The sequence below is a fragment of the Hyperolius riggenbachi genome, chromosome 6, assembly GCF_040937935.1.
Source record: "Hyperolius riggenbachi isolate aHypRig1 chromosome 6, aHypRig1.pri, whole genome shotgun sequence".
Lineage (NCBI taxonomy): Eukaryota > Metazoa > Chordata > Amphibia > Anura > Hyperoliidae > Hyperolius > Hyperolius riggenbachi.
This window is the reverse complement of record NC_090651.1, coordinates 245,827,648-245,852,963: the sequence shown is the minus strand read 5'-3', so window position 1 is coordinate 245,852,963 and position 25,316 is coordinate 245,827,648. Positions and strand designations below refer to the sequence as shown.

At 43.5% G+C, this 25,316-nt stretch overlaps 1 protein-coding gene across 11 annotated transcripts in view; it reads left to right on the top strand.

The window, feature by feature from the left end:
* NADK (NAD kinase) overlaps positions 1-23,499 on the top strand; it is a 137,574-nt gene extending 114,075 nt beyond the window's left edge. For 10 of the 11 annotated variants that reach the window (XM_068240635.1, XM_068240634.1, XM_068240631.1 and 7 more), the window contains 8 exons: positions 1,587-1,672; positions 5,663-5,765; positions 7,902-8,053; positions 9,182-9,229; positions 10,836-10,935; positions 12,219-12,376; positions 18,172-18,254; positions 22,535-23,499. In XM_068240635.1, coding sequence (XP_068096736.1) covers positions 1,587-1,672; positions 5,663-5,765; positions 7,902-8,053; positions 9,182-9,229; positions 10,836-10,935; positions 12,219-12,376; positions 18,172-18,254; positions 22,535-22,700 — 896 coding nt within the window. In that variant the 3' untranslated portion in view covers positions 22,701-23,499. The remainder of the gene's footprint in view (positions 1-1,586; positions 1,673-5,662; positions 5,766-7,901; positions 8,054-9,181; positions 9,230-10,835; positions 10,936-12,218; positions 12,377-18,171; positions 18,255-22,534) is intronic. The other variant, XM_068240640.1, reaches the window with a different exon arrangement.
* The last annotated feature ends 1,817 nt before the right edge of the window (positions 23,500-25,316 follow it).

Sequence of the window (25,316 nt, the reverse complement as noted above, 5' to 3'; positions counted from 1 at the left end):
TCCCTCAGAGGGGCTCACAATCTAATCCAGTCATATGTCTGTTTGTATCGTATAGTGTGGGTATCATAGTCTAGGGACAATTTAGGGGGAAGCCAATTAACTTATCTGTATGTTTTTGGGATGTGGGAGGAAGAAACCCACGCAGACACGGGGAGAACATACAAACTCCGTGCAGACAGTGCCCTGGCTGGGATGCAAAGCGGGGACCCAGTGCTGCAAGGCGAAAGTGCTACCCACTACGCCACCATGTGAGATGGTTCCCGGCCAAAGCAGATGATTGGGGCCACCTCTGCAGAAAAAAAATCTACTGTGTGTACAGCAGCCCTGTCTACCAATTGTCTGAATAGCCAGCGTTTCCCCATCTGGCTTGCATGCTGCATATTTTGAGGTAGTGGAAATGGGCCCTTAACCACTTGAGGACCCAGCCTTTACCCCCCCTAAAGGACCAGCGCTGTTTTTTATGATCTGTGCTGGGTGGGCTCTGCAGCCCCCAGCACAGATCAGGTGGCATGCTGAGTGATCAGATCGCCCCCCCCTTTTTCCCCCCTATGGGGATGATGTGCATGGGGGGGTCTGATCGCTCCTGTCGGCAGACATGTTGCGGGGGGTGGGCACCTCAAAGCCCCTCTCTGCGATGAAATTCCCCCCCCCCCCCCTCCCTTTCCTACCTGTCCCCCCTGGTGATCGGGGCTGCACAGGACGCTATCCGTCCTGTGCAGCCTGTGACAGGATGTCCTCTGTCACATGGCAGCGATCCCCGGCCGCTGATTGGCCGGGGATCGCCGATCTGCCTTACGGCGCTGCTGCGCAGCAGCGCCGTTCAATGTAAACAAAGGAGACATACGTCTCCTACATACATTTAGTCTGCGAGCCGCGAGCACTCCGCGCTCGCGCGAGCGGCCTTTCCTGATTAATTAGGGAGGCACCTGGTGACGCAGATCTGCGTCGCTGGTCCTCCAGCTACCACTTTGCCGCCGCGCGGTATGAGTGTGCGGTCGGCAAGTGGTTAAGGAGGTAGGTTTTTATTGCATGTTATGCCAGACTAGAATTCTGCTGATTAAATGACTTAGAGCAGGTATATAGAACCACGCAGGGCAGTTCTCCCATGTAGCAAGGTGAAACAGTTGCATCAGGTGCAGAGATTTCAGGGGCAGCATTTTTGTATTGTGTGGAGGAATGGATTGGCTGAGGGTGAGCAGTTTGTTTGTCACAGACTCCCAGCCAGCCAGTGTGCTATTGTGTTGAGCTGCAGCATGTCATGTGAGAACATTAAATGAAGCAGAGTAAATTGTCTGGTGCTGTGTGATCATTCCAAATTGAGGTGGGGGCATCCTCACAAGTTTGCCTCAGGCAGCAAAAAGTCTAGAACCGACCCTGGCACCATGTGTCTGAACACTGCTGGCTGCATGCTTGTTTCAGAAACTACTGAAGCCAGATGATCTGTATGACAACCAAACAAGCAGCATTTTATTATAGGGATACAGATATGACACACTCCATATTCTTCAGTCTTCTTTTTTACCCTTAGCTGAAAAAGAGAATTTAGGTTTTGTTTTTAATTTACTTGTTTAATGTTTTTATTCTAGATTTTGATGACATCTCTAATCAGATTGACTTCATTATTTGCCTTGGGGGCGATGGGACCTTGCTGTATGCATCATCACTTTTCCAGGTAAGAAGAAAGCTGTGTGACAGTGACACATATGGAAAGGCTATTGCACATTATGATCAGTTGTAAGCTGGTGGCTTACAATTCTGGCCAGAAGTGGGAGAACATTTTCATAGCAAAGCACAGCTTGCTGCTGAGACCTACTCCACAACTGGTTAGACTTCTACATTTTACAGAACAGGTCTTAGTGAATTTTTGTGCAGGGTTTTGGTTGGTTACCGAATGATTGACGCATATGTGAAACTCTTGGTGAATTCAGCAAAAATACTAAAATATTCAATGCTGTATTTTATGGACCTATTCTTTTTTTTTTTTTTTCCTGAGAAGGTCTTGGTGAAGTAAAGCCTATGTTTAAGATACCCTCTTGTATAAGAAATCTTAAGGGCCTAGTTATCCTATCTCATGTATTTTATGATTACTTCAGTAGATGCCATGAAAATACTCTGGCTGTTGTGGAGTTGGGGGAGATCAGACAGGAACACACATCCTGACCAATGCTGTTTACCTCCTGTTAGGCAAGTTCTGCTTCTTGCCCCTTTCATGTCTCTCCGTGGGTATAAGCAGGAATTCTTGCCCAAGATGAGCATAATTGGTAAAAGATGACTTTAAAAGTGCAGTTATCTTTAAATTCCTGAGATCGGTGTTGTGCGTCTCACAGAATGCTCCCAGCTGGAATCAGGCCAGCATCATTTTAGCTGCCTGCATGAATCATGACAACGGGACAAAATGTTTTGCAAATTCAGCATGAGAGCACAAGAGGTTACCCACAGCTCTTAGTGATTGCCAATTGCTGAAGGCTTTAATTCATGATCATATTAAAATCACATTCCCAAGAGCAAATCGGAGAGCTATTTAAGTCTAGCCCTATGTTCCCTTGCTCAGTGAAGTTTGTCCTCACTTACCATCCGTTCACAAACAGTGAGAAATCTAAATATTGTAAGAACAGGTCTGGGCTGTTTGTTTACTGTGAAGTACTTTGTGTCACATTTGTCTTCTGAAGATTAGGGCTCGTTTCGACTAGGGCGAATTCGCATGCGTGGCCTGCATGCGAATTCGCATAGTCAATGAAAGTGGATGGGACTGTTTCCACTTGTCTTTTTAAACGCACGTTTTTATGTGCAGAATTTTTCTGCACGGTAGGGCCTGCAGAATTCGCCTGCGTGAGGAATGCAGGCGAATCGCAGCCCATGTATTTGATAGGGAAACCGCGCGTGCGTTTTTTGCCGCGATTTCGCGTGCGAATTCGCACGCAAAGTAATACAAATTGGACCAGGCAGTGACATGGTTAAATTCGCATAGACCCTGCCTATGCGAATTCGCACGCGAAATCGCGGCAAAAAACGCACGCAGAATCGCATCCGCATGCGTTTTTGTCAGCGGTGGAATCCCAGGGATTCGCACCGCACTAGTGGAAACGGGTCCCCTGTGGCACTTTGTTAGACTGTGACACCTGCCTCAGCACCTACTCATTTTCTGCTTACTTCATACTAAATAATGAGCCTAGACCAGCAGGGTTTCAGTAGTTCACTGCAGTTAGTCAGCCTTTGGGTGGACTGAAACTATGTTGCGCTTTTAGGTAGGGCATGTTTTCAGTTGATAGTTATGATTAACTGTGTCATATATTTTCAGTTGATCTGAGATGTATACAGCTGGCTGTTGTTTGTTTATCACTGGCCCAGAACAAGCATACAGGTCAGGTATTCTGGCTCCACTTAGAATTCACTGGCTGCATGCTTGTTGTTAGTGTGTGGCTCAGACACTACTGACACCAGGCATTTTTGGCAAGTTAACAAAGATGGCAGCCTTCTATCTGCCTCTTTAAGGCCAAGATTGCATACTGTGAAGTCTTGCCAATCTCTCTGCTCTATTCATTTTAGAAATTAGGTATGCAGACAGCCATGTTGTTTTATTCATCACAACGTCTTGGTATGGTGCTCCAAGTACAGCAAAGATAGCCATGGTGTTATCTGTCTGTACTCTGCCTATACAATAAGCCAGCTACAGCCGTAATTCAGAGGCTAATTAAATGAATAGAGCATGATCTGGTCCCATGGCCACATCCCCACTTTGCTATAAGTTAGCATGTGAAGAGGCTGGCATATGGAAGTGGGTGGACAGGGAGTATGGTGATTGGTATGGCCATCCTCCTACTTAAGAATCCTTGATTTGGCTTGACCCAACAGGTTTGTCAGCCTCTTTTTAAAAAACGACTACAGGGATGGGGGTACAACTGCCTAGGATACAGATTTATCCTTGATTAACTTTTGAAAATATATGTACAGATTTGTAGTTAATAAAAATATTGAAGGTTGTGGTAAAGTTGCATATATGGTGTTCATGTTTGTCAGTATTACTAAACCGAGATTCTAGTTCACAACATGTAGGGTAACAGCAACAGGCACTACAATCGCTAGTGCGCTGCAGGCTTAAATTTAACTGTGGAGGAACAGAGTACTAGATCGGGTGTTTGGTATCACAAAGTGTGTGCTCAAACCCATGAAAAAGTACATAACAGTCTATAATCAAGGAGAGAAAGCAGGTTGGCACATACAACTTCTTAGTGTAAAAAGCAGCTTTATTCTATCCGGCTGTAGCAGTACAAATGTTGCTTCATAAAAGTTCCTACCCGATCTAGAGGCTGTGGGGTGAGGTGGGAGCGATGGACCGCCTGATGAACGTTTCGCTCACCTAAACGCAGTGCCTCAGAAGACGCTCAGGTGAGCGAAACATTTGTCAGGCAATCCATCGCTCCCACCTCACCCCACAGCCTCTAGATCGGGTAGGAACTTTCATGAAGCTACATTTGTACTGCTACAGCCGGATAGAATAAAGCTGCTTTTTACACTAATGTTGCATGTGCCAACCTGCTTTCTCTCCTTGATTATAAATCGAGACTCTATTAGTACATGGAGACCCCAGAGTGGGAAGGCCCATTACAATCCCACTCTTACCACATTTGCAAGCTTCCACCTTGGTGCAGAAGCCATGAATGACACAGGAGGGATGGGAGGAATATGGCTGGAGTTTCAAACATAGAGGTTCAGCCAGCTAAGGAAAAAGACTAATCTTGGGATAGGAGAGGAGATAAAGCTTCCTGCAGAGAGCCTTACTACCATCTCCCTTTAATGCTGGATACACAGCATGAGATTTCCTGTTCGATTCCCGGGATCGAACGGATCGAATCGATTATTTCCAACATGCTCGATTCGGATTTTGATAGTTTCTGTCGTCTATTTGGCATACTTAACATGCAAATCGACGCCAGAAACGATCGAAATCCGAATCGAGCATGTTGGAAAAAATCGATTCGATCCGTTCGATCCCGTGTGTATCCAGCATTAGGGGGTGTATTAAAGTGGACCTCCTAGTCATTAGCATAACAGAGTAAACAGTAGTAATATGACTAATAGTTAAAAGCCTGACACATTCTCTATTTTGTAAATGTATTTTAATCTCTCATTAGACAAATTGTACATTTATGAGTTAATAACACAAATGAAGCCCAGGTTTTAGATGTTTCTTCCAACTAGAATTCAGCTGTTTCATGCTATTTGACTAGCTTTGTGTGGTGATAAGCTTGATCACTGACTTACAGTTTACCATAGGTGGCAATGAGGTATAAGAGAGAACAGCAAGGTTTGCCACAGATTGCCACTTTAGAAGTAGTGCACAGTGCAAGTCAGTGGGCATGTCATGCTACTTCTTCTAGGAAGAAATAAGTGTCTTGGTTAGTGATCAGTTATTCCATTTAAGCATGTTTGCTAGTTTATATTAAATGCAGTACTAGTGATCTGCATTGACCAAAATGTGATTGTTTTAAAAGCAGTAATCCTATTTTTTAGCACTGAAGAGCAGAAAGTGAATCCCACAAACAGGTTCTGTTCCGGGAGATTCCACTGAATAGTCATTATTGTGAATACATTACTATATAATATAGTGTTTGTGTCTTGTATGCTGTATTTGCAGGCAGTTGACTCTCTTGTCTCTCTGCAGGACAGTGTCCCTCCTGTGATGGCGTTCCATTTGGGATCATTGGGGTTCCTCACCCCCTTCAGCTTTGACAACTTCCAGACGCAAGTCACTCAGGTTATAGAAGGTAAGAACACTCCCGGAGGTCACCACACGGGCAGCCAAACTCCTCTTCAGCGGGCAAAGCATTGGCATTTCTGTATTGTCTGAGCGGAGTTAATGATAACTCGGTGAATAGCCTGTGCCTGCGATTGGCACATTCTTTTGTCTGAGTGCAATTTGCTGAAAAAAAGAACAGTTACCTCTGCTGATCTCTCTAGTGGGGACTAGTTGGCACTCAGTAAAAGCACTCAGTCCTTTTGTTTATGATGGGAATAATCAATTTCCGCATAAAGGAGCCATGTACATGGTTGTGGCCATCCCCTTATTATACTATATGAAAACTACAGCCCTTTCTGTAAGATCTGAACTGGATGCTGCTCCTCTGTTTGCTGTCCACTCCTGTGACTGGAATCTTACCTGCTGATGTACTTGCAGTCAGAGCCGGGACAAGATCCTCCAGTACCCAAGGCTGAGACACCAAAGTATGCCCCTCCATCCCTCCCACTTCAGCTGTCATACACTGATTGCTATTAGACTGAGGCGCCTCAGGGCCCCTAACATTTTAATCTCTAGTTATCTGGCTTGCAGTCACTGCCATGTATCACCTTTTCTTATTATAGCTCTCTGCTCCAAACACAATAGGGGAGTGATAGCTGAGTGAGTTGTGAGCGCCCTCCTACACTGCGCCCTAAAGCTGGAGCCTCTCTCGCCTCGGCCCGGCCCTGCTTGCAGTGCTGGCTGGGCATGTCAGAGAATAGTAGCTGTGAGGCTGGAATTATATTGCTCTTCCACTGTTGGTCAGCATGATCCTATACTGGAAATACAGGTAGTTGTGGGAAATACTACTATGGTGGACTGTATTTACTATTTGCTGTTGGTTCAGCTTTAAAGGAGTACTGTAGGAGGTCGGGAGAAAATGAGTTGAGCTTACCCGGGGCTTCTAATGGTCCCCCGCAGACGTCCTGTGCCCGCGCAGCCACTCACCCATGCACCGGTCCCGCCTCCGATTCACTTCTGGGATTTCCGACTTTAAAGTCGGAAAACCACTGTGCCTGCGCGGCCGTGTCCTCGATCCCGCTGACCTCACCAGGAGCGTACTGCGCAGGCGCAGACCGTACAGGGCCTGCGCAATACACTCCTGGTGACATCACTGGGAGCGAGGACACAGCCACGCAGACACAGTGGTTTTCTGACTTTGAAGTCAGAAATTCCAGAAGTGGGCTTGAGGTGGGGACCGGAACATCGGTGATTGGCTGCACGGGCATGGGATGTCTACGGGGGACCATTAGAAGCCCCGGGTAAGTTCAACTCATTTTCCCCCGACCCCCTTACAGTATTCCTTTAACTCTACTTTTATTAAAACCACTTAAGGACCGCATGATTTATCTACTATCTGTGCTGGGTGGGCTCTTCAGCCCCCAGCACAGATCAGATTTCAGGCAGAGCGACCAGACTACCCTCCCCCCTTTTTTTCCAACTAGGGAGATGTCCTGCTGGGGGGGTCTGATCGCCGTGACAGCAGCGCCGTACGCTGTAAATACCGGGGATTTCTTCCCAGTGTGTTTACATTTCGCCTGCGAGCCGCGATCGGAGGCTTGCAGGCTGTTCACGGAGCCCCCCGCCGTGAACTGACATTCGTTTGAGCGGCCGTTTCCACGGAAATCCACAAACGACCAGCCGCTGCCTATCGGCGTTGCCTGGTCGTTAAGTGGTATAAAAATTGGTTATACAAACTTGCTGGTACTCCTCCCTGCAAAAAAAGAGCTCACATTCCTCTCTATAATAAACTGAGAAACATAACTTACACCTATCTTTGTTCCCTATTTAACAAAAAAAATCAAACTTTACTTTAGCATTTTGTTTCAAAATAATATTTCAAATAACAGACATGAAACCAGTTTGGAGGAACCCTGACCTGAAAATGAGAGCTTTATGACACTGGGCAGTACGTGTTACTCCTCTTTGACAGTATTCTATGCACGCTCTTTTTAAAATTTGCCAGAAAGCTGAAATATTTTCTTATTTGTAACCATAGTAACTAGCTTAAGGTAACGAAAAACTCTCCAGAAAGTTTCATCATCCTGCAAGAGTAGCTGCACACAGCAGAAAGCTTTGCATGTTTAAGGATATGGCAGACGGAAGTGTCTCTGTTTTCCTGCAGGTAATGCCGCGCTGGTCTTGCGCAGCAGGCTAAAGGTGAAGGTGTCAACTGAGCACAGGGAGAAGAAATCCATGGTGCAGAATGGTGTGGAGGAGAATGGCCTTATTGTTAGTAAACCTGTGAAGGAAAAGGTCAAACAGACCAAATATCAGGTGAGTCTTGTTTGCCAGATTTACTACTTATTAGATGCTCGTGAAAGAACTAAAATGATGCTTAGTTTAAGTAGAACGCCAAACACACCTTTTTTCTTATCATTTTGTGGATGGATTAAAAGCTTTGGAGGTTTGTTTTCTTTTCTTTTGTATCAGAAATGTTAATGGGGTCAAAGCCCACAAATAACAACAACAAAGTAAAATATACATAGATATACATTGCACAAATAAATAGCAACAGATAAAGGGGATAATGGAAAGAGAGGCAGACCATTACAGCACAAGTCTCTAGCTATGACAAATACCTGAGAGATTCTGGATGTTCCAATAAAGCAGTTCTTAGTCAAGGATTATATACATTAAGATTTTTACCTTACATGATCCTATATCTAGGTGAATATTCGAGAATATGATCCTGAAGAATCTCAGCTCCCAGATAAAGGCCCAATGAGATCCATATCCGGAATGCCTGGAGTATATCCAGACGCCCCACATTTTTCTGTAGGTTTATTTTGCTGTGCATCCTATGGCATGCAGCATCCAGTATAACTAACATTCAAAACAACGCGGATCTAGGTCGTTATGCCGCCAGTGGACAAATGCTGGATTCAAGCCCTTTGCTATCTAGCTAGCATCACTTGACCAGTCATTAGTAGTTCTGTGTGTGGAGGCGGAGTGTATGAGTGTTCCGGCCGCAATGTGCAGTAGGATCTCCACTGCTTTTTCTTATTTTTAATTGGTTTTAGTCACGCTTTTGCATTCAATAAGGCTAATTGTATAATATATATATGTATAATATTACACTTTATACTGACCTAGATCTGTGTTATCTTGCATTTGAAACACGGTTGTGTACTCCTTCATAGATGAGAGAAAATCATCCATAGAGCAGAGTGAATTATCCTCACCTATGTATTAATCCATCTTATGGTTAGACCAATTGCAGTGGTGACAGCTTGTTTTCCCTTGTTTTCATACCTGTTACAGTAATAATTAAAAACATGCAAGTTGTAGCTGAAATGTTATTTTGCATTCTGTACAGAAATCTTGAGAAGCAGTTAACATGCAGCTGAAAATTCTAGGGTCCTCTACAGACTTCAGTATAAAGAATATGATTTTTTTTAACAGGGTGCAGAGTCCCAACAGCGTGCTAAAGAAAAGTGTTTTTCAATTACAGTAAGTCACAAAATGGTTTTTGTAGCTACTCTATCATAAAAATGTCATATCCTTTTCTGAATTTAATCTCTAGGCAGAAATCTAAATACCCCATCTGATAACTTAGTATCCTGAGTGCTCAAATGTACCAGAGGGCTGTGTTGATGAAACTGCAGGTGCTCTTTCACTTGCCATCATCATAATATACAGACTGCAAGTGTACAGGCCACAGACTCAGACTTCTCGAAAAGGACTCGGGAAGAGCTATGTCCAGTAATAGGCTTTATAAAACCCAGCACCATAATCACCATATGATGGAGTGTTTGGACTTAATCGTTGATATCATTACTTTTCATCTTCCTAACAAGATGTCCAATTTTACCCTTAGATGTAACTTATTGTAACTTATAGTGGTACTGTGCTTTCAAATAATAATTTTTCTTAGATATTATGTCTTCTGTGCTGGGGCAGCACGGAGTAGTGGTTAGCTCTCTCCCTTTGCAGCACTGGGTCCCCAGTTCGAATCCCAGCCAGGTCAACATCTGCAAGGAGTTTATATGTTCTCCCAGTGTCTGTGTGGGTTTCCTCCAGGTAAACTGGTTTCCTCCCACATCCCAAATACATACAGATAAGTTCATTGGCTTCCTCCTAAATTGGCACTAGACTACGATACATACACTACACGATACATACATTACACGATACATACATAGACACACGACTATAGTATGGTTTTGATTGTGAGCCCCTCTGAGGAACAGTTAAACAAGACCATCTACTCTACAGCGCTGCGTAAGACGTTGGCACTATATAAATAATTATAATAATAATTCTGTGAAGGCACATATCGAATATAGATATATAGATTTTTATTTTTTTTAAATAGTCTTCTGTGATCTTAAACTGTGTAGATAACTGATGATTCATTTTGGTAGCAGCAAGATCATTTCTAGGGAGCAGAGAAAAATATATTTGGCAATCCCAATGGTTATGGATGGAATAACTATCATCTAGCAGATAAGAGAATTAGTGTGGCGTTAGATGAGGTGGTCAGATGCACTAAGATCTGGGGTCCCTGGTTGGCATTTAGAGTGGGGTGTTCTCTGTGTCAGTGTTCTAGTTACACTGTTCAAAGTATGAAAGTCACACTGATTTCCAGTTTGTGAAGTGGAAGTTTTTTTAACTAGATGCTAACTTCTCTTTGAGAAACTGGACAAATTCAGGTGTATAAAGTATGCAGTTTGAGCCTGATGTTATTTCTTCTTTTCCCCTCTTGTAGAGTATTGAGCTTGATACATCATACATGGTGGTCTGTTCTATATAAGAAAACCCTTCTATAAAAATACAGTGGGAAAGAAAAATATTTTGTGGTTAGTTTATTATAAAAACATATTTAAGAAAATGATAGTGATGAGTCTTGCACACAATAACCATGATTCCTCATACAATTTTTCGATTGCTCCCCGGGGCTTTTGAACTACACATTAAGTAACTTGCAATGCTTAGGGTATCTGCATCTCTGGAAATAATGATGTAAATAATAATGTTAATGTTTGTTTCTATTACTTGTATCGTGTAGTGTATTCTGGTGACTTGTGGAAGTAATATAATGTCTTTAACTTTGTAGGTTCTGAATGAAGTAGTGGTGGACAGAGGTCCTTCTTCTTATCTATCCAATGTAGATGTCTTCCTAAATGGTCACCTCATTACTACAGTTCAAGGAGATGGTAAATATTTTGAAGACTGCATAGATGCAGTTTATGGTTTCTTAAAGATAATAACTCCTTAAACCATAACTGTATTAAAGCATATAAATACAATATTCTGGTTGTACCCCCCAGCTCCCAATCACATAAAAAATTATATTAGATCTCCTACTAGGAACTTGCTAATATAGAAATGCAATGCAACTCAAGGCTGTCGGATGTAAAAAAAAGTCTGTAATTTCTTGTCAATCTACTTGTCAAGGCACATGCAAGATTGCTGTCACCTGTCGGGGATCAGGAACAGGTCCCCCAGGCGACATCGCTGGGCTGAGGCTGTACAGACACGTAGCCAGCCTATAGGCTGACAACATGTTCCGTTGCAACGTCGGGGGGGGGGGGGGGGGGTGATGTAGCGGCACAGATGTGACGTCACACAATGGGAAGAAAGAACAAAGCTATCAGCTGTTGAACCGCCTGGCCGGTCCCTGGCCGGGTGGCGGTCTTGGGCTGCTGTGCACACACCAGATTATTAGCATAGGAGGTAGTTATCACCGCCTCAGTCAACTTTAGTGTGTGTACAGGCCAGGAGATATATAAATGGGGCAGAGCATCTGATGGCAGTGGTTGAAACAGTGGCAGTTCATAGCTGTGAGGTTTATCCCTGACCATCAGAACCACAACTGGAGCCACCACTAAAAGTTTGCCCTCTGTCTAACCGCTAGATTCTTAGGGTAGACACAAGATGACTTTACTATTGGTTGTAACTGGTATTTTGGTTTGGGGGCCAGAAAAACAAATGGCTGAGTAGATATGCCTTCAGCATATTCACCCTACACTAAAAAAAATCCCATCTCACAGGTTGGCTGCACAGAGTTTAAACTCGCCCATTTATCCAGGATAAGAGTACATGTCTAGGAAAACAATCATTCCACAGAATGATTGTATGGCTTTTGTATTGCTATCAAGGAGTTTTGAATCAGGATGATACCATTTATTGGCTAACTTAGGGATGGATAAACAGTGAGATTCTGCCTTATCCATCCCTAAGTTAGCCAATAAATGGTATCATCCTGATTCAAAACTCCTTGCTTTTACTCATGGCTAACACGGTACAACACTCTACTGCTTCTGTCTTGCTATCAGAAATCCAAGAATCCACTGATGTCCACTCACAAAGCATAATCTAGAATGCTGCTGTTCAGAGTGTGGCAAGGTTTTATTTGTAGGTGGCAGTATTGAGTCAACCACTTTTTTAAAAGTATTGCTTATTATTTCTGTTATTTGTCTGTTTGTTATTTCTTTAGGGGTTATTGTGTCCACGCCAACGGGCAGCACTGCGTATGCAGCAGCAGCTGGAGCCTCAATGATTCACCCCAATGTACCTGCTATTATGATCACCCCAATTTGTCCCCATTCCCTCTCATTTCGGCCAATCGTTGTCCCAGCAGGTGTAGAGCTAAAAGTAAGTAGTATTTATTTCCTGACTGAGCTATATGGTTTAAGCAATTATATTGCAAGCATCATGTACAGAAGAAAGTAGCAGACGCATAGCACAAGAGGAACTTTTGTGAAAATCTTAAAATTTAAAACACACAAAATAAGAAGTACATTTCAGAGTAAAATGAGCCATAAATTACTTTTCTCCTATGTTGCTGTCACTTACAGTAGGCAGTAGAAATCTGACATTACCGACAGATTTTGGGCTAGTCCATCTCTTCATGTGGAATTCTCAGCATGGCCCTTATTATTTATAAAGACATTCCCTGAAAATGATTAATACAAAGATGCTGGCCGGCCTCCCTGCTCGCTGTACACTATTTTGGCAGTTGGACAGAGCAACTGCCATTCACTAAGTGCTTTTTAAAACAAAGGAAACACTGAGAACCCCCCATGAGAAGATGGGCTAGTCCAGGCATGGGAAAACTTGGCCCTTAGGCTGTTAAGGAACTTCAAGTCCCACAATGCATTTGCCTTTGAGTCATGACTGTGGCTGTAAGACTCCTGCAATGCATTGTGGGACTTGTAGTTCCTTAACAGCTGGAGAGCCAAGTTTGCCCAAGCCTGGGCTAGTCCAAAATCTGTCGGTAATGTCAGATTTCTACTACTTACTGTAAGTGACAGCAACATAGGAGAATAGTTATTTATGGCTCATTTTACTCTGAGAGAAATGTACTTCTTATTTGTATGTGTTTTACTTTTTAAGATTTTCGTGATGGTTCCTCTTTAAGTGATTTTTAGTTCAGCAGGTGCTGCTAGTAACAATATTAAAGTTGACACATTTAGATTGCCTCCCAATGTGACAAACAGATCAATTCCCTTTTAGATCTGAATTTGATTAGAGATGCATCAAATCCATCCATACACTGCACACAGATTTCCAATACATTTCACCATAATATCTATAGAACCGCAGCATTGCACTTGTCGATACAGTGCAATGCTACGGGCTGTCAGTTTACTGCCTTTTCCCAGCCATGTGTTATTGACAGGACTTTTCTGTCTGATCATAATTTCATATTTTGTGGCAAATTACTATTGATGCGGCTTGTTGTGATCTAGATTTACAGTAGATTTAAATCAGTGTACGGCCTGTTTAAGTCATTAGTATCTAGATTCAGATAAGTGGGGAAAAGGATCTGCCAGGTTTTTATTGTAATTTATGTGAGTTGGCGAGATTGCTGCTCACTTTCTTTTCCAATGACATTTGTGAATGAAAATCTCCTTAAATGACCTGATGTCTTGCACAGGACCGAAGGAAAACATAGAGAATTGCTCCCTGTATGTTTTTAGAGAATTTAACCTGTCTAATCCTCCCTCATCTGAGTAATCTCAACTGTAATTTGAGCTCTCAGCTGCATCGGTAGAGCAGCTAATTTGTAAACACAGGATGTTAACAATATGTCTGCTTCCATGAAAGCAGGAAGTAGACAGACTGTAGATTTATTTTAGGATTTGTATCAGCTGTAACAAAGAGAGGTTTTTCTTTACAGGTTATTAGGCTGTTGCTTATCTTTTAGAGCAGAGAGGGAGTTCTGAGTTCAGGTCCGCTTTAAAGGAAACCTAAACTGAGAGGGATATGGAGGTTGACCTATTTATTTAATTTTAAATAATGCCAGTTGCCTGGCTGTCCTGTTGATTTTATAATACTTTTAACCATAGACCCTAAACAAGCATGCAGATTACATTTTTTTCAACAAAACAAGTTTAGCTGCCTACTTGTTTCGATGTGCGAATCAGTCACTACTGCAACTAAGAGATCATCAGGATGCCAGGCAACTGGTATTGTTTAAGAGGAAATAAATATGGCAGCTTTTTATATACCTCACTTCAAGTTCCCTTTAAGTGGCTGGGTAGTGTACTGGTTAAGGGCTTTATCTCTGACCCCCAGGGCCGCCATCAGAATTTTCTGGGCCCCATTTTTGGCAAACCTACAGGGCCCCCCTCACACCAAATAACAATCTGATAGGTAGATTGTGTGGGGCAGAGCCACGGTATGTGGGGTAGAGTCAAAGCAACCTGCCGGTGCCCATAACTCCCTCCCCCCTGCATTGATGCATGTTCACCAATCACGCAGCAGGGAAGAGGAAGATGACCACTCAACTCCTGTTATGCCACAGTAGAATAATTGCCAGCAGATGCTTGAGTGGCACTGCCACTGTTTGGGCCCCAGACCGTTCCTGGGCCCTATACTACTGTCCCTCTTGTACCCCCCCTGATGGCTGCCCTGCTGACCCCTATTCAGTATTCAGCTGACACGCATCTGTACAGGCTGGCCAGCCAACAATGTCGCCCTAGCGGATTGTGTCCTGATCAGGAATCAGGAATTCTTTATTTCGCCAAGCATGACTAGGTCATGCCCGGAATTGGTTTTGGCACAATTCCCGACGGGCGACGTGTATGCACCTTAATGAAAAACATATCATACTAGTGATAATAAGGCAGGTGAAAACTTATCACCACACATCAATCAGTATTTTAAGGTTTTCACTAAACTCACTAATTCACTAAGGGTTGGACCACACTTGTCAGGTTGCAGATCGGAATGCATTTTTAAACAGATCCTTTTATCTGAAAACTAGTCTGTTTTTCAAAATGTTGTGCTTTTGCAGCATACATTTCCACATGTCAAAAATGTGTCCTTCCTTCCTGTGTGTTTCTATTGGATAAAGAGGTCCGCAAAGATGACGCTGAGGGGAGGAGCAGGCAGTAGGCAATCTGCTTTGGCATCCGTTTTGTGTGCAAAAGTACTCTGTGTTGAGGGAGAGACGTTTTTGTGTTGCCTTCCTCTGTGGGTATCCGGGCTCCATAAAAATCTGCAAAATTCAGACTCCCCATTCAGTTTCCTAAAACTGAGCCCACTGATCGTTTTTTTGAAGTGTGTAAAGATGGGCACTATTTTTAACATTAGTATCCGTGGCTCCATTTTTGTCCAGGGTAAAAAAAAAAAAACGGAGCCACTAATACGGTTTTGAAACAAGTGTGAACTGACCATTAAGAAGCTATAAGGTGCAGTGATAAGCTTTCACAGTGAGAGTGTTGTCTTATCACTCCTTTCCTTAAAGGAATAGTATCAAACTTCATCAATTTCTGGCAGTAGCATAAATCAAAATTCAATCAACAGTCTGATGGAACACAGCATATCTTTTTGCTGTGCAGTGTCTTATTTTATTTATTTTACCTTATAGATTGCGTCCCCTGAGAAACTGACGGGGAATGGGGCAGCTCATTATATGAGAGGGGATTCCTCTATGACAGTGTAGCAGTGCCTATCCTACTTTCCCCACATCATAGCGCATTATTCAGCGCATGACCCGCCTAAGTAGCCTGCTATGAGGAGCGAGAGACAAGACAACCTCTCTCGCTCCTACTCTGCCCAGCCAATCTGCCCCAGGAGGCTTCTGTGTGTCGGGCTCGGGCTGCCGCCGCCGCATCGTCATTGCTGTTTGCTATGGAATGGCAAACACATTAGCTGGAGGAGGGCGTGTCATTGCTCCTGAAAGCATTGGAAGCAGGAGCGGAAGGGGAGGAAGGCTCATGACACGCCCTCCTCCAGCTAATGTGTTTGCCATTCCATAGCAAACAGCAATGACGATGCAGCGGCGGCAGCCCGACACACAGAAGCCTCCTGAGGCAGATTGGCTGGGCAGAGTAGGAGCGAGAGAGGTTGTCTTGTCTCTCGCTCCTCATAGCAGGCTACTTAGGCGGGTCATGCGCTGAATAATGCGCTATGATGTGGGGAAAGTAGGATAGGCACTGCTACACTGTCATAGAGGAATCCCCTCTCATATAATGAGCTGCCCCATTCCCCGTCGCCGTCAGTTTCTCAGGGGACGCAATCTATAAGGTAAAATAAGACACTGCACAGCAAAAAGATATGCTGTGTTCCATCAGACTGTTGATTGAATTTTGATTTATGCTACTGCCAGAAATTGATGAAGTTTGATAGTATTCCTTTAACCTCCTCAGCGGTATGGACGACTATACACGTCCATCACCGCCGGAGGTCGCCGCTCAGGCCCTGCTGAGCCGATTTGAGCGAAATAAAAAGCAGCACACGCAGCCGGCACTTTGCCAGCCGCGTGTGCTGCCTGATCACCGCGAGCAGCGGCGAAAGAGGGTCCCCCCAGCCGCCCGAGCCCTGCGCAGCCGGAACAAAAGTTCCGGCCAGCGCTAAGGGCTGGATCGGAGGCGGCTGACGTCAGGACGTCACTCCGCTCGTCGCTATGGCGACGATGTAATCAAAACAAGGAAGGCTGCTCATTGCGGCCTTCCTTGTTTATTCTGGGCGCCGGAGGCGATCGGAAGAACGCCTCCGGAGCGCCCTCTAGTGGGCTTTTATGCAGCCAACTTTCAGTTGGCTGCATGAAACAGTTTTTTTTTAATTAAAAAAAAACCCTCCCGCAGCCGCCCTGGCGATCTTAATAGACCGCCAGGGAGGTTAAGTTATCACCTCAGTAGTTCTTTTCAGATGCAGTAGATAGGGAAGGGAGGAGCACACACGCAGGATGTAGCTCCAACCCTCCTGCTACCAGGACGATTACAGCCTGTGTAGGACAACCAGGGAAGGAGATTGAGAGGCTGTATGTTTGTGACTGAGTCTGTTTGTGAATTTCTGTTTGTGTGTATGTGTGGTTGTGTATGTTTATATGCATCGTGTCTCTTTCTCTCCTTCCCTCTTTGTGTGCCCACTGTGTATTAATCTCTACACAGAGTTCCCTTATGCATAAACTAGTAAAAAATAAAGTGGACCGCTCAGAATGCTTCACTTTACATTGCAGTCTGTAGTAACGCTCCACTTAATGACAGCTCAAGCCTGGTAATAATTCCTCACACACTTTACAGTTATCACTTGCATTTCTCTCTGTGAATTAACATCATGTCTTTATTTTTAGAATTATGTTGTTATTTTTAAAGGGAACCTAAACTGAGGGAGATATGGATGTTTCCTTTTAAACAATACCAGTTGCTTGGCAGTCCTGCTGATCTTTGACTGCAGTAGTGGCTGAATCACACACCTGAAACAAGCATGCAGCTAATCTAGTCTGACTTCAGTCAGAGTACCTAATCTGCATGCTTGTTCAGGGGCTGTAGCTGAAAGTATCAGAGACACCGGATCAGCAGGAGAGTCAGGCAACTGGTATTATTTTAAAAGGAAAAATCCATATCCTTCTCAGTTTATGTTCCCTTTAAGGATTAAGACCTTAACTTTTGAAATAACTCCTTAACTTAAGGAGAGAATCCTTATTTTAAGTTTTGCCTTAGGTAAATTGCTTAGTGAATACTAAATGCTTTATCACCATGGTGATAACAGTAGAAACAGCACAAAAATGAAAAGACAGGAGAGGAGCTTAGTGAATTGTGGCCATTGTGTGATTTTTTCCACCTCCAGCTCAGGAAATATCGTATACAAGTGGTTCACTATTTACATTTATTGGATATCATCCATCTCTCTCTATCTTCTATCTATCTATCTATCTATCTATCTATATCTATATATATATCTATATATCTATATATCTATATATATATATATATATATATATATATATATATATATATATATATATATATATATATATATATATATATATATATATATATATACACATACACATACACATACACATACACGTCACGTTACGCATTACATGTAAGTGTTGATTGAACACTGTGGTTATACATCATCTCTTGTTACTTATGAATTTGGTCTTTTTTACCATTCATGAGAAGTTACCTGTGGAAACTGCTTCTTTTCAGATCATGCTATCTCCTGATGCACGGAACACAGCCTGGGTCTCGTTTGACGGGAGAAAGAGGCAGGAAGTTTGCCATGGAGACAGGTGAGAGCTGGCTGCGTAACAGAGTTGGCAGTAGGAAGCGATATCTGTGACATATAATACACACAGTCTGATGTGTTAAGAGCGATTTGTCAGAATTGAATTGTCCTACATTTCCTTAAGGAACTTTAGCCTAAACAAACATACTGTCAGTAAGTTACATTAGTTATGTTAATTAAAATAGATAGGTAATATAATCTCTTACCCACCCTGTTTTAAAAAAAACAGGCAAATGTTTGTGATTTCATGGTGGCAGCCATCTTTTTGGTTGAAAAGAGGTGACAAGGATCATGAGACACAGTTCCAACTGTCCTGTGTCCTGATAAGCCCTCCCAGTTGCTAGGCAACAAGAACAACATCAGAAATCCCATCATGCTTTGCACAGTATCGGGAAAAATGCCCGGGCTGTTTTCTTTGATGGGGTGGAGCTTAGCTTCTGTGCAGCCAAAAATGAGGCTTGGATAAGAAAAACAAAGTTCTGATGCTGTGAAACTGTTAAAGAAACACCAAGCCTTTTCAGTGCTGCTGAGTAGATTTTTAGTCTGGAATTTCACTTTAATGTATTTGGGCAAAAGCTGTATTTCCAGTTCATACAAGCTGATTATGCAGGTACTGTATAATTATCTTGTTTGACATCTTTTATATGCCAGTGTGTTGAGTTCCTGGATGGAGTAATGTAAGGACAGGGAGCTGTGGCAAGTGAAGAAAAAAAAACACAGGGACACCGGGAGCCCTTATGGTGTATTATCTCTGGCTAGATGACAAAAAATAATTCTCACACGAGTGGGTTGATTAAGGAGGCATCCCTCTCGCATTTAACCCTTTTGGGACCAGAGTCTTCCGGCATCTTAAAGTGCCACTATCGCGAAAAAGATGTAAAATTGAAAATACATGTAAATACATACAAATAAAAGTACATTTCTTCCAAAGTAAATTGAGCCATAAATAACTTTTCTCCTATGTTGCTGTTACTTACAGTAGGTAGTAGACATCTGACAGAACCAGCACGTTTTGGGCTAGTTCATCTCTTCATGGAGGATTCTCAGCATGGCCTTTATTCTTTATAAAGACATTCCCTGAAAAATATTTATACAAAGATGCTGGCCACACTCCTTGCTTGCTTTGCACTTTTTTGGCAATTGGAGCAACTACCGTTCGCTAAGTACTTTTGAAAATAAAGTAAATCCTGAGAATGAAGTAATTTATAAAGGACGCAGGAGCCCTTACTTAAAAAAAACGGTGCTTCCATAGGCAGCTATGTTAAGTGGCATTAGACGGAAATTTGAGTGCATAGCGGCTGCCGTAATTTCATAATATATGCCGCAAATTGCAGTTTCCACAAAGCCACGATATGCAGCTATGAATGTAAATTGTAAATAATTGTAAATGAATGTAAATAAATGAATGTAACCCAGAGGCGCCCGATTACTGGCAAGAGGGGACATTTTTTTTTCCACACAGGCTTGCTGAAAAAAAAAATTGCTTGTAGATACCTATATTGCGGCATTACATAGCGGGCAAGTCCCCTCATGCTGGTAATATTACTTTTATAGCCACATATCGTGGCGGGGGGGGGAGGGGGGGTGGTGGTTAGGTTTAGGCATCACCAGGGGGTTAGCAACACTGGGGGGGGGGGGGGTGAGTTTAGGCACCACCAGGGGGGAGGTTAGGGTTAGGCACCACGGGGAAGGGGGGGGAGGTTTGGATTAGGCACCACCAGGGGGGATTTTAGGGCTAAGCACATCCGATGGGGTATTAGGGTTAGGGGGGGTTCTGTGTGAGAGTAGGGTTAGGTTTAGCAATAGTCAAATATCAGTACATTATACCAATATTCTACTATGGACATTTCGTAGTAGAATATCGCTAATTTTAGCAAGATTCTACTACCAGCAAACCTGGCGCCCTTTTCCCCCACACGCCTTTTTACATATATGCCCCTGAGAACCCCCCATGAGGAGATAGGCTACTCCAAACCTGTTGGTTGTGTCAGATTTCTGCTAGCTCCTGTAAGCAACATCAACACAGGGCAAAAGTAGTTTATGGCTCATTTTACTAGGGAAGAAATGTATTTCTTATTTGAATGTGTTTACAGGCATTTTACAATTTTGCAATAGTGGTGTTTTAAGGATCAGGACTGTCCTTTCCTTATTGTGCTGTATGATTACTGTGATTGGATCACAGTAGTCACAGGGTTATGAGCCAGTGAAATTGGCACCTGACTGAGATACAGAAGCTCAGCTGTCAACAAGACAGCAGAGCGAGGAGGCAGAGCAGTGACAAAACTGCTGCACAAACGCAAGGACAGCAGTAACTATTGTTAAAATTGAGAGAGTGACTTTTTACAGTTCTTTCAGACAATGGAAGTAAGGAGCGTCCCATGTTTCAGGATACTTGCACAGCACTCTGCAGGATAAGCAATCCCCCCAGAAGACACATATGGTTCCTGGCATAGCAACCCACCGCTCTTCTATCTACCGCTGCAAATACCAACTTCCTACAAGTGGTTGCATAAGCATGTACTGATCCTCCTGCTCTCTTCTTCTCCTGCTCTCTGTGAAGCTGCAGGCACAGTGTTTTAGTGTGCATTTGAAAGAATGTTATTTTAAATTAATTTTGCACAAACTTATTTTTATTTTATAAAAATCATGATGTTGGCAAAAAAAGAAGCTGCTGCACTGGGTCCTACATTCTCAGACACCTACAGATGCCTGGAATGCGTTGGAATGACAATAATTTATAAACTGGTGCAGCTGGTATTTCCCTTGCAAAAACAATTTTCAATCAAATTTCTACTAAATGTTTTTGATGCTTAATAAATCTAAAATACGTTTTTATTTAAAGGACATCTGAGGCTTAAAAAAAACAAACCGAGATAAACAATTGTATCTGTCCTCCTCCTTCTAAAAATGACATTTAAAGTTATCCCACAGTTTTATTTTATATCTTAATCAACTTTTTAAGCTTTTACTGTTTCATGGCCTTTCTCAATGACACATTGATTGAAGTATGCCAGAGCTAAAATATATGAACTACTGACCCTTTTTTTCTCTTTCCTGCTCTTAGAAGCCATTTACTGCCACAAAAGTGTTTTATGGCTGCAATTCCTTATTAGTGAGGGTTACGCTAGAGTCCGACCCGGACAGGAACTGCCACTTACATACCTGATTTTTAAGTTTTTCAGGCAGAGAAAGAAAAAAAGGAACGCAGCCTAGTTATTTGTGTACTAGGCTCTGTACATACCCATGTCTATCTCATCATGTCACATGTCACCTCGTGAGTCCTTTAATGTTTATTAAAAACGCTATAAACTCAAGCTTCAGCTGTAGTTTATGTTCATGTTAAAGTGTACCTGAGATGAATCTGGGGCCAAAACCACATACTTGCCTAAGAAGAGGTCCTGTAGATGCTTCCAACGTTGTCCTGTGGGCCTCTGTTGCTATTCACAGACCCTCCCGAAGAAATCTCACCAAAGCTTGCCTGATTTAAGATCCAGGCTGCGGTCCACTTCATGCACGAGCATGGCCATACTGTGCCTGCACAGTAAGCCAGAGTTGCTTGTGCTGCTGTGCAGGTGCAGCATTGCCGTGCTTGTAGAGGAGTGAGGCCCGGATCTTCCAGAGGGTCCCGGCGAGGAGTGACCGGGAAGCCTCTACAGGATCCAGAGGTTTGCCTTGGCTCACTTTAACCTATATAAGGAAAAGGACCTGCTTCTCTTATATTGTTTCACAGCAGCTCTTAAGCCTTGTACACACCAAGGGACTTCTGTAGCCCTGCAGGTTTTGGAACTCCATCCTGTTTAGGCAACAGTGCAGAGCTGACGCTGTACCGATGCACCACTAGCCTCCAGGCTAGTGACGCTTTTGATTCTATGGGAGGGGGCGAGGAACAGCAAGCTGTGTACGGTGTAGCAGTTTACCGTGGGGAGAACAATGTGCTCGTCGTGCATTGGGGATAACTAAAGATCCGACAGCCACTGTACACACTCTAGATTAACTCAAGATTCTCAGCCAAGGCGATCTTTATTGGCCGCCACAGCTGAGTTCAGTCCAGCATGTGTACGTCGCTTTAGAGTTCATGTGGAGGAAGGGGTCAAGCTGATTGCATGTATGTGGTTAATATATTTTATGAGTGCAGATGTGTATAAATTTGGACATGCATACACATTAGTTATGCATTTTCTTACTGGACAATATTATGTCTACAGTGTAATGCATTATATTGGTTTTGCATATTCATATCCTTAAGCTAGTTGCCTATTAACACCTTGTGTCCTTTCCTTTCAGTATTACCATCACTACCTCTTGTTACCCAGTTCCTTCCATCTGCTTCCGGGATCCAGTGAGTGATTGGTTTGACAGCTTGGCTGAGTGTTTACATTGGAATGTGCGCAAGAAGCAGAACCATTTCACAGGTGATGAGGAAGAGGAGGAGGAGGAGGAAGAGTGCTAGCCCTGGAGTGACTCAGAGGCCCAAGTGAACGGGGCCTCCCCCCTTTTCCATTTCCAGTGATCTTTTCCTGCGGGCCCCAATCACGGACAATAGACCAAACCGGACAGAAGTGCTTTTATGAGGCTACCAGCTGCAAAATACTGGTCGACCGATAACCAGCTTCCTTTATTTATCAAACTAGTGTTCTCTCTTAAAAATTTAAGACACTTTATATTTGTGTTTCTTAACAATGAAACTTACAAAAAAATCCAGTAACATTTTGCTGCTTGCAACACATAGGGACTGATTTATGAAAAAAAGGGGGTGCTGAAATGCTTGTGTTGTCTGTAGCAACCAATCAGATTGCCATTGCATTTTTAGAGCTCTGTGGAGAGGGAAGACTACAAGGCCAAGTGCCCGCCAACATTGATATTTCCTTTGTGAGTGGATCTTCCTATGTCTATGAAGGACTGCAGGCGGAGGGATTCAGCCACCAGGACTGCTAGCTCTGTCTCCGTGTTGCAGCAGCATAGAGGTGTTATCACCCTTCTAGTGGCCTTGGCAGAAGAGCGCGTTGGTTGGCTGTCTGCAAGTTGTGCATTCCACTACTAGCTAGCTACCCATAGCGGAAATATACATTTGGATGATCTTGCCTTTTAAATCTAGCTGATTGCTATGGTAACAGTCTGTTTTTATAAATCAGCCCCACTGCCCTGTACTGTGCAGCCAGATGCTAACAGCAAAGTGGTTATGTAGAGTTGTTTACATTTTATAATCGTCTCATAGCAGATGCATTCTATAAAATATATTTGTTCTTCTATCTCTGGAGGTTATTTTGATTATCCTGCGCTACACTTGCTGTACATTCATTTACAAACTATTTGCCCTTGTTACAGTATGCTTATTTTACATACCCAACTTACAGTCCAGGTTCCAGCTCTGCCCGTCACTAGAGACCAAACCAGTTCAGATATAAGATAAATGTGGTCTGTAATCCCCACAGCAGAACTCTGATTTGGGAAAGCAGCCCTGGGAGCAAATCAGATGCATTGCACAGGGCTGTCAATGTAACACTGGAGTCTGCTGTCAGGAGGAGAAATCGGTAATAATTCATCAGTTGGATGCTCTTTTGCTGTCCATGCATCACATTGAGAATAGATGGGTGGCCAGTTTGCATTGCTTAACTGGATTGGAGAAAAGTATTGTTCCCTGTAAGGGTTGGTTCACACTTGGGCGCTTTTGAGGAACATTTCAGCGCTATCCCTAACTGCAGAAGTGAGTTATACAAATTGCAAACGGACTGCATGCAGCATGTGGGTTGCAATCACTATGTCATTCGTGTTCCCGCGAAACTGAATCGGTGAAAATTTGCATCGCAGAACGATCTGAGTGTGAACCGGGAATGTCCAAGCAAAATAAAAAAAAAGACTTTCACTTACCTGGGGCTTCTACCAGCCCCATGCAGCCATCCTGTGCCCTCGTAGTCACTCACTGCTGCTCCAGTCCCCCGCTGGCAGCTTGCCGACCTCGGAGGTCAGGGCCGCATTGCGTACATTTTTACACATTCCTGCTAGTGCAGGAACATTAACACATACATTTTTACGCATTACTGGTTCAATGGTTCGTAAAAATTTACGCATTGAACCAGTAATGCGTAAAAATGTATGTGTTAAGGTAGCCATACACTGGTCGATTTGCCATTAGATCGACCAGCTGACAGATCCCTATCTGATCGAATCTGATCAGAGAGGGGTCGTATGGCTGCCTTTACTGCAAACAGATTGTGAATCGATTTCAGCCTGAAACCGATCACAATCTGTGGAGCCGCCGCTGCGCCCTCTATTCGAACTTCCTGGTCACTGCAGTGACAGGAAGCGCCGGGATGGAGCGGGTGCAGCGCGGAGAAGATGCGGAGAAGACGCCCGGGAGCCAGCGTCAGGTAATGTATACCTGATCGGATCGGCCGCCGCTAGCGACGCGCTCTCTACCCACAGGCGATCAAGGGTAATTTCCCGCACGGCGCGATCGACGGACCGATCCGATTTCGGGAGGAAATCGGATCGGCGGGTGCGTTTAGGATCGAATCTGCTGTCGAAACGGCCGCGAATCGGGCCAGTGTATGGCCACCTTTAATGCTCCTGCACTAGCGAGAATGCGTAAAAATGTACGCAATGCGGACCGCCGACCTCCGAGGTCGGCAAGCTGCCAACGGGGGACTGGAGCAGAAGTGAGTGACTACGAGGGCACAGGATGGCTGCATGGGGCTGGTAGAAGCCCCAGGTAAGTGAAACTCATTTTTTTATTCTGCTTGGACATTCCCTTTAAGGCCCGGTTTACATTCCCTCTAATATGTACAGTCTTGCAGGCAGAGCAGTGTAATTTATGATCAGGTTTTTAAACTTGGTAACTGTGCTTAATGTTTAATATGCATTACCACAAGGAACATATAGACATAACTGTGTTTGAATAACATTTAGTCAGTGCCTTCCTTTCTTCCATGACAAAATAACAAATTTGAATCTTCTCTAAAGTTCAGCAGCCAAAATGTTTGGTATAACGTTTATACAATTAGCAAGGCAGCCAATCTGTTGAAATTGGTTATGGGTACCCTATTTACAAGACCCAAAACCAGTCTGT